This window comes from Lynx rufus, unplaced genomic scaffold (assembly GCF_022079265.1).
Source record: "Lynx rufus isolate CCGP_SWC_20201006 ecotype Redwood Valley unplaced genomic scaffold, mLynRuf1.p SCAF_4, whole genome shotgun sequence".
Lineage (NCBI taxonomy): Eukaryota > Metazoa > Chordata > Mammalia > Carnivora > Felidae > Lynx > Lynx rufus.
The window spans coordinates 1,892,358-1,906,932 of record NW_025814856.1 but is presented as its reverse complement, the minus strand read 5'-3'; the positions used below and the strand labels follow the sequence as shown (position 1 = coordinate 1,906,932).

General features: G+C 61.9%; 1 protein-coding gene across 1 annotated transcript; it reads left to right on the top strand.

The window, feature by feature from the left end:
- The first annotated feature begins 741 nt into the window (after window positions 1–741).
- Window positions 742–14,353, top strand: DAPK3 (death associated protein kinase 3). The gene is made up of 9 exons (XM_047095814.1): window positions 742–826; window positions 1,772–1,914; window positions 8,782–9,142; window positions 9,308–9,437; window positions 9,629–9,677; window positions 10,251–10,277; window positions 11,310–11,462; window positions 12,205–12,250; window positions 12,664–14,353. Exons 2-9 carry the CDS (start codon window positions 1,853–1,855, stop codon window positions 13,198–13,200), a joined length of 1,365 nt encoding a protein of 454 aa, XP_046951770.1. The 5' UTR covers window positions 742–826; window positions 1,772–1,852; the 3' UTR covers window positions 13,201–14,353.
- The last annotated feature ends 222 nt before the right edge of the window (window positions 14,354–14,575 follow it).

Below are 14,575 nucleotides of genomic sequence, written 5' to 3'. Positions count from 1 at the left end.
AGGTGGCATCTGCAGTGGTTCAGCAGTGGCTTTGGGTTCGGGTCTTTCCGGGAATGAGTCTCAGCTATGCCATCTACTGGCTGTTTGACTTTGGGTGGGTTACTTAACCTCTCTGGGTTTCAGCTTCCCCATCTGTAGAACGGGAGAAATAGTAACATGGTTTGGTACGTACTAACTAGCGGTTGTAGCACCTATCGGGAAACCATGGGAGTCAAGGATCAAGCACGACAGGGGACACCGGACTGGCCTCATTTGCATTTTTGTGTATTTGGAATGGGGGTAACGTTTCACAGAGGAGGAAGCTGCAACTGAGGGACTAAAGCGGCCCCGGGGGTGTCCACCCCAGGAGCGGCCAGGCGGGAGCTGGGCTTTGCGTTCGCGTACGTATCGCTCAAGGAAGGGCAGGAAGAGAGACGCAGGATTTCAGCACCGCACCTCTCAGCTTCAGGACCCGGGTCAGAGGACAGCGGGTGGGGCAGCCCGGGGGCCGGAAGTCGGCCTTCCGACATCCTAAGTGTGACCGACGTTAGTTCCAGCCAATGTGCTGCGTGACGACGAGCCTGGCGGCCAGTGGCGAGGCGGCATCCGGGTTCGGGGGCCCCGACGCCAGCGGGCGGGGCCTGGGAGGCAGCGGGTGGGGCGGGACGTCACGAGCGGCGGGCGCGCTGACCAATGGGCGGTGGGCCCCGCCTCCCGAGGGCGGGCCCCGGCGGGCGCGGTGACGTCACGCAGGTCGGCGCGTCCCGGCGGCCGCGGTGGCTGGGCTGGAGAGGGCGGCGGTGGCCAGCGCGGCAGAGGGCCGGCCCGGGGCGCGGAGCCGCGGAGGGTGCGGAGCGGGCGCGGCCCGTGGCCGGCGGGCTGGGGAGGCCGAGGCGGCGCTTCGGGGGCCATTGGGGGGACGTCTGGAGACCCCTGGGATAAGCGGGCCGGGGAAGGGACTGGGTCCGGGCTCGCGAGGGGCGTGGCGGCCTGGGGGACGCCGGAGCGGGGTCGTTGGGGCTGGGAGAGACCTTGGAGGGGCCTGCCCTAGAGCGTGTGCGAAGGTTGGGGGAGAGGACAACGGAGGAGACTCTCAGATGTGGCCGGGGAGACGGGCTGGGGAGCCTCTGGTACCTGGAGGGATGCCTGGGAGGAGCGGGGAAGAGTTAGTCTCCTTGGGGCGGTGGACGTCAGCGGGAGGCAAGGGCGGGCAGGGACCTTGCAGGGGCTTGGAAGCCATTGTTCAGTTCCTGAGGAATTCAGGATTGGGGGGAAGCACACGGCCGCGCAAGGTCTTAGGAGATCTGGGGCGGTCAGGGGGTTTGTGGGAGGAATGGGTGAGGCCGAGGAGGGGTTAACGTGGCTGATGGGCAGGGAGGTGGGTGTCGGGACTGGAGCACCTTAGCAAACTGGGTAGGAGTGAGGGAGCCCCTGGCTTTGGGGGTGTGACGAGTGTGGGGGAACTTGCAGGAACGTAGGGGTGGGCTTTGGCTGAGCAGGTTGGGAGAAACCTAGGAAGGAGAGGCAGAGAAAGGCTGGGGCGGTGTGTGGGGAGCCAGAGGTCTGGGTCTGGCGGAGTTACGGGGCCAAGGTGGCACGGTGGGGTTGCCACCCTTTTGGGTGGTGGAGTGTGTAAGTGCGCTAACACAGGAAAGTACCCCGCCCGCCACATGCGTGTGCCTTCTGTGAGGAGTGTGGAACTTATCTTGGGGAGTGGGTGGGGGGCAGGTTGTTCTTCCTTAGGAGAAATGGCTGGCATGTCACGTCTTCCCTATTGCCCTGTCTCCTCCAGGGTCACAGCTAAGGGACTCCCTGAGATCGTGTGTCCGGCCTTCCACTGGAGGGGAAGGCACCGGAAGGCCGACCGACCACCATGTCAACGTTCAGGCAGGAAGATGTGGAGGACTACTATGAGATGGGGGAGGAGCTGGGCAGGTGAGCTCTGCGCGGGCCTCGGGGGCGGGAGGGAGGCGTTGCGGGGTTTTCGGGATGGCGTCTCCCCTCCTGTCCTCTATCCTACCCTGCAAGACGGGGTGAGTCAGTGCCGTGTGCTGGTAGAAGGAATTTAGGCTCTGGGGTCGGGCGGCCCCGTCCGCAAATTCTTGCTCGGACGTTCTCTGTGCCTTTCCCTTGGGGAAACATATCAAGCACATGGAGCCCCTAACAGAGTGCCTGCCGTGTGGCGTGAGACAGAGCGGTAGGTGGTAAAGGTCTGTCCCTCTGTTTAATCCTTTCTTTTTTTTTTTTTTTTTTTAAATTTTTTTTTTCAACGTTTTTTATTTATTTTGGGACAGAGAGAGACAGAGCATGAACGGGGGAGGGGCAGAGAGAGAGGGAGACACAGAATCGGAAACAAGCTCCAGGCTCTGAGCCATCAGCCCAGAGCCCGACGCGGGGCTCGAACTCACGGACCGCGAGATCGTGACCTGGCTGAAGTCGGACGCTTAACCGACTGCGCCACCCAGGCGCCCCTGTTTAATCCTTTCTTGAGGGAGGTGACCGATTTCCCTTGCACGTTTCCAGGAGAGGCCCCCTGTCTGGGCCCACATCCCTGCCAGTTGGTTAGCATTCTTGTGGGAAAGAGACGAGGTTTCCCGTTCCAGCCAGGCAGCTGATTTCCTGTCCCCCGGGAGCACCCCTGCCTTGGACTAGCCCGACATCATCCCTTTTTTTTTTCTTTCCGGAGCCTCAGACCTTATTTGGTGAGTTCGCTGCTGACCAGCCCTATGATGTCACCAAAAGGGAATGTAAATAACTGAGCCGCGCATCAGGCCTTGGCTGAGAAAGTATTTCAGGCCCCTTTGGGATTCTGAAGTCCCTCCTTTAGGAATTTCCTTAACAGAGTGGTAGAGAACGGAGCTCCCCTCACTCCTCCCCCAAACCTCATTCTTGTTGAAAAGGTGTTAGGACCTCCTCCCGAGGGTGGCTCGGCAGAAGTCTGAAGGAAATACGAAGGAAATATACACGTCCTGTGTATATTCCCCTTAATGCACTGTTTGCACTGTTAGGAATTGATTCAGCGGGAATGTGTACGCGTGCGGACCCCGTGGCCTGAGAACAGGGAGAGTTGCTGTAAGGATTTATATGGACAAAGGACGGGGAGCCTCTTCGGTGGCTGCCACGGAACCACCGCCCCCGTAGATGGAATGTTATGCAGCCATTAACAAAGAGCCAGGCAGGGGCGTCAGGGCGGCTCTGTCCGTTAAGCCTCCGACTTCGGCTCAGGTCATGATCTCACGGTCCGTGGGTTCGAGCCCCGCGTCGGGCTCTGTGCTGACAGCTCGGAGCCTGGAGCCTGCTTCGGATTCTGTGTCTCCCTCTCTCTCTGCCCCTCCCCCATTCATTCTCTCTCTCTCTCTCTCTCTCTTTCTCTCTTTCTCTCAAATATAAGTAAACATTAAAAAAAAAAAGAAACCCCTGTTCCAGGGATGCCTCAGAGGCTCAGTTGGTTAAGCATCCCACTGGGCTCAGGTCATGATCTCATGGTTCGTGTGTCGGGCTCTGTGCTGACAGCTCAAAGCCTGGAGCCTGCTTCGGATTCTGTGTCTCCCTCTGTCTCTGCCCCTCCCCAGCTTGTACTCAAAAATAAAAACGTTAAAAAAAAATTAGAAGAACACAAAAGAAAAAAGAGCCAGGCAACCTGTATAATGTTCGCCACGTAGGAAGTATATTGAAATTTGGTAGAGGCTGTGTCAATTTTAGTAATTTTAATTTTTTTTTTTTCCAACGTTTATTTATTTTTGGGACAGAGAGAGACAGAGCATGAATGGGGGAGGGGCAGAGAGAGAGGGAGACACAGAATCGGAAACAGGCTCCAGGCTCTGAGCCATCAGCCCAGAGCCTGACGCGGGGCTCGAACTCACGGACCGCGAGATCGTGACCTGGCTGAAGTCGGACGCTTAACCGACTGCGCCACCCAGGCGCCCCAATTTTAGTAATTTTAATACATTTTATTTAAGCCAATAGATTGAAGTATGACCTTTTTGCTTGTGCGGTAAAAATTACAAAGGAAAAATTCTACCGCTGTTTTTCTATGAAGACTTTGAAATCTGGTGTGTTTCTAGAAGCTGACAACACATCTCAGTTTTTCGTTTTTTTAAAAATATTTATTTATTTACTTTGGGGGAGGGAGGGAGGGAGGGGCAGAGAGAAGGAGAGACAGAATCCCAAGCAGGCCCCACGCTGCCAGCCCAGAACTGGGGCAGGACACGGGGCTCGATCTCACAAACCGGGAGATTGTGACCTGAGCCAAAATCAAGAGTCGGAACCTCAACCGACTGAGCCACCCGCGGTGCTCCACATCTCCGTTTGGACCGGCTTGGCGGGCCACCGTGTGGCCGGTGGCTGTCATCTGGGACAGTGCCGCTGTATGTAACGATCCAGAAGGTGCTTGGAGATAACATGAAATGAGGAATTAAAGGCACTGGATGCCGCACAGGCTGTGGTGCAGTTTGTATAAATTATAGACGTCGCTCACAAGGGGGGCGTGGTCGTCATCCCCACTTTATGAGCAAGCGGGGGCTGAGAGGAGGGAAGCAGCTTGCCCAAGGCCATGCGGACCGCGAGTGGCCAAGTGGGCTTCGGGCTGGAGACCAGGCCCTGCAAAGGCCAGGCGGGCTGGAACCAGAGGCGGGCATTTATTTGGCTTCCACCTGCCCACCCTGGGACGGGCCCATTAGGTGTCGCAGCGACTTGTGGCCCTGCACGTTGGAAAGAGTGTGCGTCCTTGTGCCCCAGACAGCATCCTGTGCCCTGCTCGGTTGGCACCCCTGAAGGCGGGGCCCGCAGCCCAGCTGTGTCTCCCCCGGTGTCACCGCTAACCGTCTTGGCAAATTAGCTGCCGGGCCTCGCCGTGCTGACGAGGACCATGAGTGAAGCAGGGCCACGTTTTCTTGTCCCAGGGGCCATGGGGACAAATGACCCAGAAGCAAATTTGTATGTGTGTGTGTCTTTGGGAGGGGTCGGGGGATTCTTTCTTCCCAGCTGGAGTTCATGTTGATGGTCTCGAGAAATGACTTAGTCTGTGGGTCGACAGGTGTGGACTTCGCTCTGGCTTCCGCCGCGTACAGTGGCGTTTGTGCCCCTATCGGCTCGCGCGGCCCGGTAGTGTGACTGGGGGCAGCAGGCGGTCGTGCTTTCCCAGCGCTGGAGGCGGGGAGTCGGAAGATCAAGGCGTCGGCAGGGCTGGTTCCTCCTGAGCTCTCTGTCCTGGGCGTGCAGACGACCACCTTCTCCCTGTGGCCTCACAGGGCTGTGCGTCTGTTTGTGCATCTGTGTCCTACTCCCCTCTTACAGGGACACCGGTCAGATTGGATTCAGGTCCACTCCTGTGAGCTCATTTTTTTTGTTGTTGTTTTAAATGTTTATTTCTGAGAGAGAGAGAGAGAAAGAGAGACACAGAGTGCGGGCGGGGGAGGGGCAGAGAGAGAGGGAGACACAGAATCCGAAGCAGCTCCAGGCTCCGAGCTGTCAACACAGAGCCCGCCGCGGGGCTCGAACTCACGGACTGTGAGATCGTGACCTGAGCCACCGTTGGATGCGCAATCGACTGAGCCCCCCAGGCGCCCCCACTGTGAGCTCGTTTTAATTTAATCACCTCTTTAGAAAGGCCCTGTCTCTGGATACTCCCATTCTGACGTGCTGGGGGGGAGGGCTGACTCATGGACTTTTGGGGGACACGGTTCACCCTTTAGTAGTGTCTTTCTTCCTGTTCCCATGAGCTCTGCCTGACTCGTTTCCATTTGTTGGCTCCGCTTAGATACAGCAGGGGAAGGGCGCCTGGATGGCACAGCCAGTTAAGCATCCAGCTCGGTTTTGGCTCACGATCTCACGGTTTGTGGGTTCGAGCCATGCGTCATGCTCTGTGCTGCCACATGGGGCCTGCTTGGGATTGTCTGTCTGTCTGTCTGTCTCTCCTCCCCACCCCTTCCCCGCTCACACACACCCTTTCTCTCTTAAAATGAACTTTAAAAAAAGTAAAGCAGGGAAAAACAATCCTTGTATTTGAAAATGAGCCCATAGGTCCAGCACTTAGCACAGTGCTACGTGGTGAGTGTTTGGCATCTGATGTCATTTCCATGGGGGAGTTGTGGTGGGACGGGAGGTGGGCCTGGAGGAATTCGCTGGGCTGGTGCAGGCAGAGGAGAGGGGCAGGCGTTTCGGGTGGGGGGAGTGTTAGTGGAGACGTGTGGGGGGGGGCAGGAGCATAATGTCCCAAGGGACTGCTGGGGCAGATCAGGGGGCACGGGGCGAGGCCTGATCAGGAACGCTTTGCCTTTCTCGGCTGACCCGTGCACTTGGCTCTCAGATCAGTGCTTGAGTCTCCCGTCAGCACTGTAACAACTCACCGTGATTTAGTGGCCTAGAAGGGCTGGAAGTCAGGAGTCTAAAACGGGCCTGGTCCCCCCCGGGGCCCCAGGGAGACCCCTCTCCGGCCTTTTCCGGCTTCCAGCGATGCCACAGCCTTGGCTCTCGGCCGCTCCTCCGTCCTCAATGGCCAGCAGCGTGGGGTCCACCCGTCTCTCTGCCTTCCTCCTATGAGGACCTCTTGAGGACGCTGAGCCGCCCCCCGGGCACCGAGGGTCACCCCCAGGGTCTCAGGGGCCTGGGCTTGCTCCCTCCTGCAAGGTCCCTTTTGTCGTGAGACTGCTGTATTTACAGGTTCTGGGGATTTGGACGTGGGTGTCTTTGGAGGGACTGTTGTTCAGCCCGCCGTGTTAGTATTAATTTTGCATCTCCCACTGACCCACCTTGAACTTCACCCATCTTCCAATTGTGTGTGCGTAGAGCACATCTGTGACGCCACCGTGGGTGGGTCCGCTTACCGGACAGACCCGGTCGGGTCCCTCGGTCTTCTTGAGGTCCGTGTTGGCTTGGCAAAGGCGCCCCAACCTCTGTCTGTTCCCAGGGTCGTTCTGGCCGGCCTGCCCTCCCTCTGCCGTCGCCAGCTTCAGAGGGCCTGGCCGCCCCCGTCTCTGCCCTTCCTTCCTCTACACTCTCTCCCTCATTTCCCCGCGATCTCACGTAGCCTGTTTTCTCTCAAGCCCTGGAGGTGCCGTGAAGTTTTCTGTCTGGAACGTGTACTTTCTGTCTTGGAATTGGTCCCCGCTGACGTGGACTCAGCAAACTGTGGCCTTTGGGCCAAATCCGGCCCAGCCTAGTGTGGTCCTGCCTGCCTGGGAGCCTGGAATGGTTCTTTATTTTTTTTGAAAGGTTGTAAAAACACACAAGAATTATGACAGAAACCACATGGCCCGTAAGGCTAAAAATATTCGCTGTCTGGCCTTTTGCAGTCGGCTCTTGAGTTAAAGTAAGTTCATGTAACTAAGTTCCTGGATAGCAGAATAATTTGGACGTTGGACAGCTCCCCAGAGTGCACCGAATAGGCTTTCTGTCTCTCTTTTAGTAGCAGCTGTCTTGAGATGTAATTCACATACTGTGCAGTTCACCCCTTTCAAGTGTGCAAGTTAGTGATCGTCGGTGTATTCACACGGTTTTGCAGCGATCTCTCCAAATAATTCCAGAACATTCCATCACCGTAAAAAGAAGCCCCGTCCCCATCAGCAGTCACTCCCGCCCCCGGCCCCCACGAGCCCCCTTCCCGTCCGTGGAGGAGCCCGTTCTGGACGTTTCACACACGCGGACTCACACCCCGCGTGGCCTCTCGTGTCTGGTTCCCTCCCTGAGCGTCGTGTGTTCGGGGCCCGTCCGCGGGGCGGCGGGGGTGGGCGCCTCGCTCCTGCTGGTGGCGGAGGGACTTGTGCATGTGTGGTGGACATGTTATGTGTCCATTCATCTGCTGATGGACACAGGTTGTGTCCCCCTTTAGGCTCTCGTGAATCCTGCTGAAGTAGGATTTGTGTTCACACTTCTCTGTGGATTCGTGTTGTCCTTCCTCCTGGGGGGACACCTGGGGCGGGATTGCCGAGGCGCCTGGAACTGGTGCTTAACCTCTCGGGGAACCGCCAGCCTGTTTCTGTGGGCGCGCTCCGGTCCCCTGTCCTCTCTTTGTCAGCTTGAAAATGGGTGCGTTCCTTTTACTTGGCCGGTTGTGTAAGAAGCTCCTTCAAAATCAGTGGCTTATTTCTTTTCTCTTAGATTTTCAAACATGATGAAATAGGCTGGAAAGTCGAGTTTGTATAGAATTGTGTCACTTAGGGGCGCCTGGGTGGCGCAGTCGGTTAAGCGTCCGACTTCAGCCAGGTCACGATCTCGTGGTCCGTGAGTTCGAGCCCCGCGTCGGGCTCTGGGCTGATGGCTCGGAGCCTGGAGCCTGTTTCCGATTCTGTGTCTCCCTCTCTCTCTGCCCCTCCCCCGTTCATGCTCTGTCTCTCTCTGTCCCAAAAATAAATAAACGTTGAAAAAAAAATTAAAAAAAAAAAAAAGAATTGTGTCACTTAAAAGTGAAGACCTCCTCTTGGCTGCCCCAGCCCTCTGCCCCCCTGAGACACAGGTGGCGTATGGGGTGGTGAGTGATGGGTGCGAGCCCCTGGCCTCCTGCCCACGTGGAAGTACCTGTGCGCGTCCAAGCGGCACGGGCTCCCCGAGCGGGTCCTCAGCGTGTCTCCTGTCACCCGCTTTCTCCTGGCCCCACGGTGGACTCCAGCTCCCTTCCGTAAAGCCCGAGCTGTGTCCCTTTCCTTCTGTGGCACGCAGATGCCACGCAGCCACCAGATTGCACCTGCCGTGTGGACTCCCGGAGGGGCGGGGCTGGGAGGTGCAGTCCCAGAAGGTTCTGGAAGCCTGCAACCTTTCTGCTCCCCCGGCCCTCGCGGGGTCCCGCTCACTCCGCCGTCCCCGCAGCGGCCAGTTTGCCATTGTGCGCAAATGCCGGCAGAAGGGCACCGGGAAGGAGTACGCGGCCAAGTTCATCAAGAAGCGTCGCCTGTCGTCCAGCCGGCGGGGGGTCAGCCGGGAGGAGATCGAGCGGGAGGTGAACATCCTACGGGAGATCCGGCACCCCAACATCATCACGCTGCACGACATCTTCGAGAACAAGACGGACGTGGTGCTCATCCTGGAGCTGGTCTCGGGCGGGGAGCTCTTCGACTTCCTGGCGGAGAAGGAGTCGCTGACGGAGGACGAGGCCACCCAGTTCCTCAAGCAGATCCTGGACGGCGTCCACTACCTGCACTCGAAGCGCATCGCCCACTTCGACCTCAAGGTGAGCCGAGCGGGGGCCTGGCTGGGGCGGGTGACCTGGGGCGTGGGGGCGGCAAGGGGCTGCGGCTCGGCTGCCGCCGGGGGTGGGGGGGCCGCAGACCGCCTCGGCCTGGGCCCGGTGGGGGTGCGGGGCCGGCTGGGCAGCGGCGTCCTCCTTCGCCCGCAGCCGGAGAACATCATGCTGCTGGACAAGAACGTGCCCGACCCGCGCATCAAGCTCATCGACTTCGGCATCGCCCACAAGATCGAGGCGGGGAACGAGTTCAAGAACATCTTCGGCACCCCCGAGTTCGTGGGTACGGCTCCGTGCGGCGCCTCGGGCCTGGGTCCCGCCCTCGGGTGTCCTCTCCCGAGCCCTGGCGTCCGGCCTCCTTCCCCCCCCCCCCCGCCCCCGCCAGGCGGTCCCTGCAGGCGGGCCGCGTCCCCAGGGCTGCCTCAGGTGCACCCGGCGTCCGACCCCACGCTGTCTGTCTCCCCGTCCCCGCAGCTCCCGAGATCGTCAACTACGAGCCCCTGGGTCTGGAGGCAGACATGTGGTGAGTGGCGGGGGGTTGGGGTGGGGGGGGGGGCTGGCCCACGCCCCTGGGACGAAGCCCCTGAACCGCCCCCAGCCACCCGTGAGCACTGCCAGGCCACAGCCGCAGGCGGGGATGTGGCCCATCTGCTGGGTGTGGGCAGGACAGACCGTCGGCTTAGAACGGGGCTCGGCAAACGATGGCCCGGCGGCCAGAGCGGGTCTGTGGGTCCCGGGTGGTCTTCTTGTGTTTAAGGCGTTGTTAAAAATGAAACAGGCAGCAGAGACCGGGAGCCTCAAAGCCCGAAACGTTGGTTGTCTCACTCTTCGTGGAGCTTGTCAGCCCGCCTTCGAGCCCACGCCTGCACCCCCCAGCCCCCCCAATTTGAGCCTTGGCAGGTGGTGTGGGCAGATGAGCGCACATCTCGCCCCGAGACGCCAGGGCGGGAGAGACGGAGGCCTCGGTGGAGGCCTGGCAGACCCTGAAGGAGAGGGGGCCGTGGGCTTCTGGAGCCCCAGCCGTTGAGAGATTGTGGGAATTGGGGTGCTGACCGCCGCCACTGAGCTGACTGTCCTTCTCGTGTGTTCTCTCCAGGAGCATCGGTGTCATCACCTACATCCTGTGAGTGCCTGCTTGGGGCCTCCTGCTTCTCCTGGGGCCCTGCTGGGGCAGGATGCTGGGTGGCTGGGTGGGTGAATGCATTTGTGCAGGAGGGAAAGGTGTGAGTTCAGAAGGCCCCACACCCCCTGGCGCAGGGCCGAGTGGGGACCGCGTGTGTCCTCCCTCCCTGCTGGCCAGCGGCCCGGCCCGGCCTCACTCCCTGGGTGCCGCGTTTGGGTTGTTCCTCGCCTCCACCCCTGCGCCAGGCAGGCTCCCCCTGCGTTTTCCTCCCTCGTCAGGTGGCGCAGCGATCCACCCTGACGGTGCCTTACGATGGGTTTTTTCATAGTTTTAGGTTCTTAAGTATTGAAGAAAGGCTAGACTTTCAAAACAGCTACAAAACCAGTGCGGTTTCTGTGCCCCTCACCCGTCTTCCCATGACGCTGGCATCTTTTTGTCGTCGTCGTTGTTAAGTTTACTCGGAGGGAGGGAGAGAGAGCGTGAGCACCTGAGGGTCAGGGAGAGAGGATCCCGAGTTCCACCGGTCGGTGCAGAGCCCCCACCCAAGGCTCCGTCTCACGACGGTGAGATCGTGACCTGAGATGAAACCAAGAGTCAGATGCCTGACTGACCGAGCCCCCCGGGTGCCCCCAGATGAGTACTCCTCCCTGTCCGTCACAGTGCCGTGTGCCCAGAGCCCCAGGGGGCGGTGGTGTGGCCCCCCCCAGCGCGGCTCATCAGGAAGGCCCACGATGTCCTTGTGTGGTCTCTCGGGCCGTGCCCGGACCGTGTGTGGACGCACTCGGCCGGGATTCCCCCGCGGGTTGTCAGTGTGGCCTCTGATCGCTGAACATTTGGGGGACGTGCTTCGAGCTTCCTTAGAGACTTCTGCCCGCTCCTTGGAGTCCCCGTCGGAGGCTGGGCGCGAGGTTTCTGTGCTGTGTGGCGGGAGGCTAGGGGCCGGGGCGCGCGGGAGGCCCGGGGGGTGGCGCAGGCCGCGGCGTGTCGGTGGGGCGAGTGCAGGGGCCGCTGAGCCCCGTGCCCGTCTTCCAGTCTGAGCGGCGCCTCCCCGTTCCTGGGCGAGACGAAGCAGGAGACCCTGACCAACATCTCGGCCGTGAACTACGACTTCGACGAGGAGTACTTCAGCAACACCAGTGAGCTGGCCAAGGACTTCATCCGCCGGCTGCTTGTCAAAGACCCCAAGTAGGAGCGCTGGCCGGGCAGAGGGCACGGGCGGGGGGGGCGGGCAGGGGAGGCCGCTGGTCCACGAGAGCACATCCTCGTGCTGTCCCCTCCTCGTCCCTGGGAGTCGGGCACGGTCTGGCAGCGGGCCAGTGGACGGCTTAGCTCGGTCCCCGCCGTGTCTTTAAGAGCTGTGAATGGATCCTTGTTGAGAATCCTGGTTGAGAGCTGTGACTCCTGTTGAAGGTAGGTTTCGTGGGCAATTGCAGACTCCTGGGGGTCTTCTCCTAGGGAGGACTAAAGCTTCCGGCATCACGGAGCCCTCCTTCCCAGAGAGGTGCTCCTCTTGGCCAGAGTCCTCCCTGGCCCGAGCCGCCCATTCTTGCCGCCCGCCCGTCCCTCCTGTGGGCGCCTGAGTTGGCGAGACCCAGCGTTAGGTCCCGCCCCCGGTAACAAAACCGCTCGGAAAGCGTGACGACCCCAGAGCAACAGGCCTCTTGGTGGGCTCTTTGCTGGTTGATCCGAGGGATGCTCTGAGGGGGCAGGTAGTTCCAAGGTCATTTCAGGGACTTGCCCCCCGCTGGAGGGGCGTCCCCAGGGGGCCAGTGTCTGCGAGCCGTGTGAGGTGGGGGGCAGGGAGCCGAGCTGCGGGGGGAGGGCCCAGAAAACCCCTTCCCTGTTCTGTTCTCCCAGCCAGCCTCGTGGGAGGATGGGGACGTGGCAGGCGTGTGACTAACCAGGGTGGGGGGGGGGGCTTTTCTAGGAGAAGAATGACCATCGCCCAGAGCCTGGAGCATTCCTGGATCAAGGTGAGATGGGCGGGGCTGCTCCCTCTCCAGGACGGCAGGTGTGACAAGGCCTGAGTGTCGGGCAGGGTCCCCAGGGGAGTGGACCCGGCTGGCAGAGGGCGGGGTGTGCACGGGGATGGTGTGGGCGCCCCTCCGTGTGATACCCGGTGGGGTCCCCAGCCCCTCTGCACGCGGCACGGCTCCCTGCACAGAAACTTCCAGAACGGGGTGGCCTCTCGGCCGGGCGCGGCAGTCTTCTGTAAAGGGCCAGGCGGCCCGTGTCTCCTTCCCCTGGGTCTCTGGCAGGGGAATGCCGGAACCAGGCCCGCCCCCCCCCCCCCCCCCGCGAAGGGGCGGGGCCGTGTGCCGGTAAGACCTTATTTAGGCGCCGCCCGCCTCAGGCCCCGCCTCAGGCCCCGCCTCTCCCTCCGCAGGCGATCCGGCGGCGGAACGTGCGGCGGGAGGACGGCGGCCGGAAGCCGGAGCGGCGGCGCCTGAAGACGGCGCGCCTCAAGGAGTACACCATCAAGTCGCACTCGAGCATGCCCCCCAACAACACGTACGTCAGCTTCGAGCGCTTCTCCAAGGTGCTGGAGGAGGTGGCCGCGGCGGAGGAGGGCCTGCGCGGCCTGGAGCACAGCCGGCGCCTGTTCCACGAGGACATCGAGGCGCTGACGGCCATCTACGAGGAGAAGGAGGCCTGGTACCGGGAGGAGAACGAGAGCATCGGCCAGGACCTGCGGCGGCTGCGGCAGGAGCTGCACAAGACCGAGGCGCTGCGGCGGCAGGCCCAGGAGGAGGCCAAGGGCGCCCTGCTGGGGGCCAGCGGGCTCAAGCGCCGCTTCAGCCGCCTGGAGAACCGCTACGAGGCCCTGGCCAAGCAGGTGGCCTCCGAGATGCGCTTCGTGCAGGACCTGGTGTGCGCCATGGGGCAGGAGAAGCTGCAGGCCGGGGGGTGCGGCCTCCGCTAGGGCCTGGCGGGCGGGCGGGCGGGCGGCCCCTCCACAGCCCCGCGACCAGGGCCCCGGTGGGAAGGGCGCGGGGCCCGGACGTGCTCGCGGGGCCGGGAACCTGAGGCCGCCCTCCCCCGGCTCAGTGCCTCTGTCCTGCGGCTTCCGGGTCAGCGTCCCCTGGGGAGCCCCGAGAGCCCTGCGAGCGCTGGGCACCGAGGGACAGAGCCGGCCAGGCGGCGCAGGGCCAGCCGCGTACAAGGCCTGGGCCTGGAGCTCGGAACCCGGGGGCGGGCGGGGGGGGGGTCTCACCTGCCTCTGCCGGACGCCGAGGTCCCACCTCTTCTAGAGACGAGAGGCAGCTTCTGACCCGGCCCCCTCGGTCCCCAGCCCTCCCTGCGCCCCCCTGGGCTGAGCTGGCACCAGGGCCCGAGCTGAGGAGATGGCCCAGCCCTTGAGGCGTCGGTTTGGGGCGGGTGGCGACGGGGCGTGAGGCTGACGCGGGACCCTGATGCAGAAGCTGTGTCTGTCCCTCTCTGAGGCCCAGGCGGCCCCAGGTGCCGGGTCAGGAGCCATCGCTGCCCCTCACTCCTCTCTGTCGCGCCTGTCACAAAGCGCACGCGATGACCCACACGGCCCGGCCACGCCCCTGCCTCCCGTCCCAGTGCTGCCTTCCGAATTGTGGGGTAGTCGCTCCCAGAGTGCTCTGCGAAGGCCCAGTGTCCCCCGAGTGCCCGGCGAGCCCCTGAGGCTGCTTGCAGCCGCCCGAACCCTCCCCGCTGGGCCAGAGAAGGTGGAGGAGGGGCTGCAGGGGCAGAGCCCGCACCCGCCACTAGGTGCCGCCCTCGAGCAGGGCCCTGCGCCCCAGGGAACGTGCCCCAGGGTCCCGGATTCACCAAAACGAGGCTCTCTGGCCGCGTGCTCTGCACTTGTGCCGCGGGTTGTGTTAAGTGAGTGACATCTGTGTGGCCCCTCCGTAGCCCGAGAGGAGTTCTCCGGACAGAGGCCAGCCTGGCCCGGGGGCGGGAGGAACCAAGCCCTGGGGCTGGCCGGTGTCCTCCCGTGTGCCTAGGCCCGTCCCCAGCGCCGGGGTGGGGCCCGCCGTGTACCCGTCCGCGAGCTCTGTGTATCACACGTGCATGTGCCTAAAGGAAATAAAGCCCCGCTTCCCCGACACGTGGCTGTTTTCTGTGCTCAGGCCCCGGCGGGGGCGGCCAGTCTTGTGGCCTCCCAGTGCCACGGCCGCGCCTGGCTTTCGTGTCTCTTCCCCTCCACTGCTGCCCCCATGCTCTTTGGGAAGACGAGGGCAGACCTGGGGGGCCTCGGAGGCTGCCCTGATCCTGGGGGTTGGCAGGTCTCACTTGCGATGGAGGCTTCCAGACAGCTGGAACGAAGT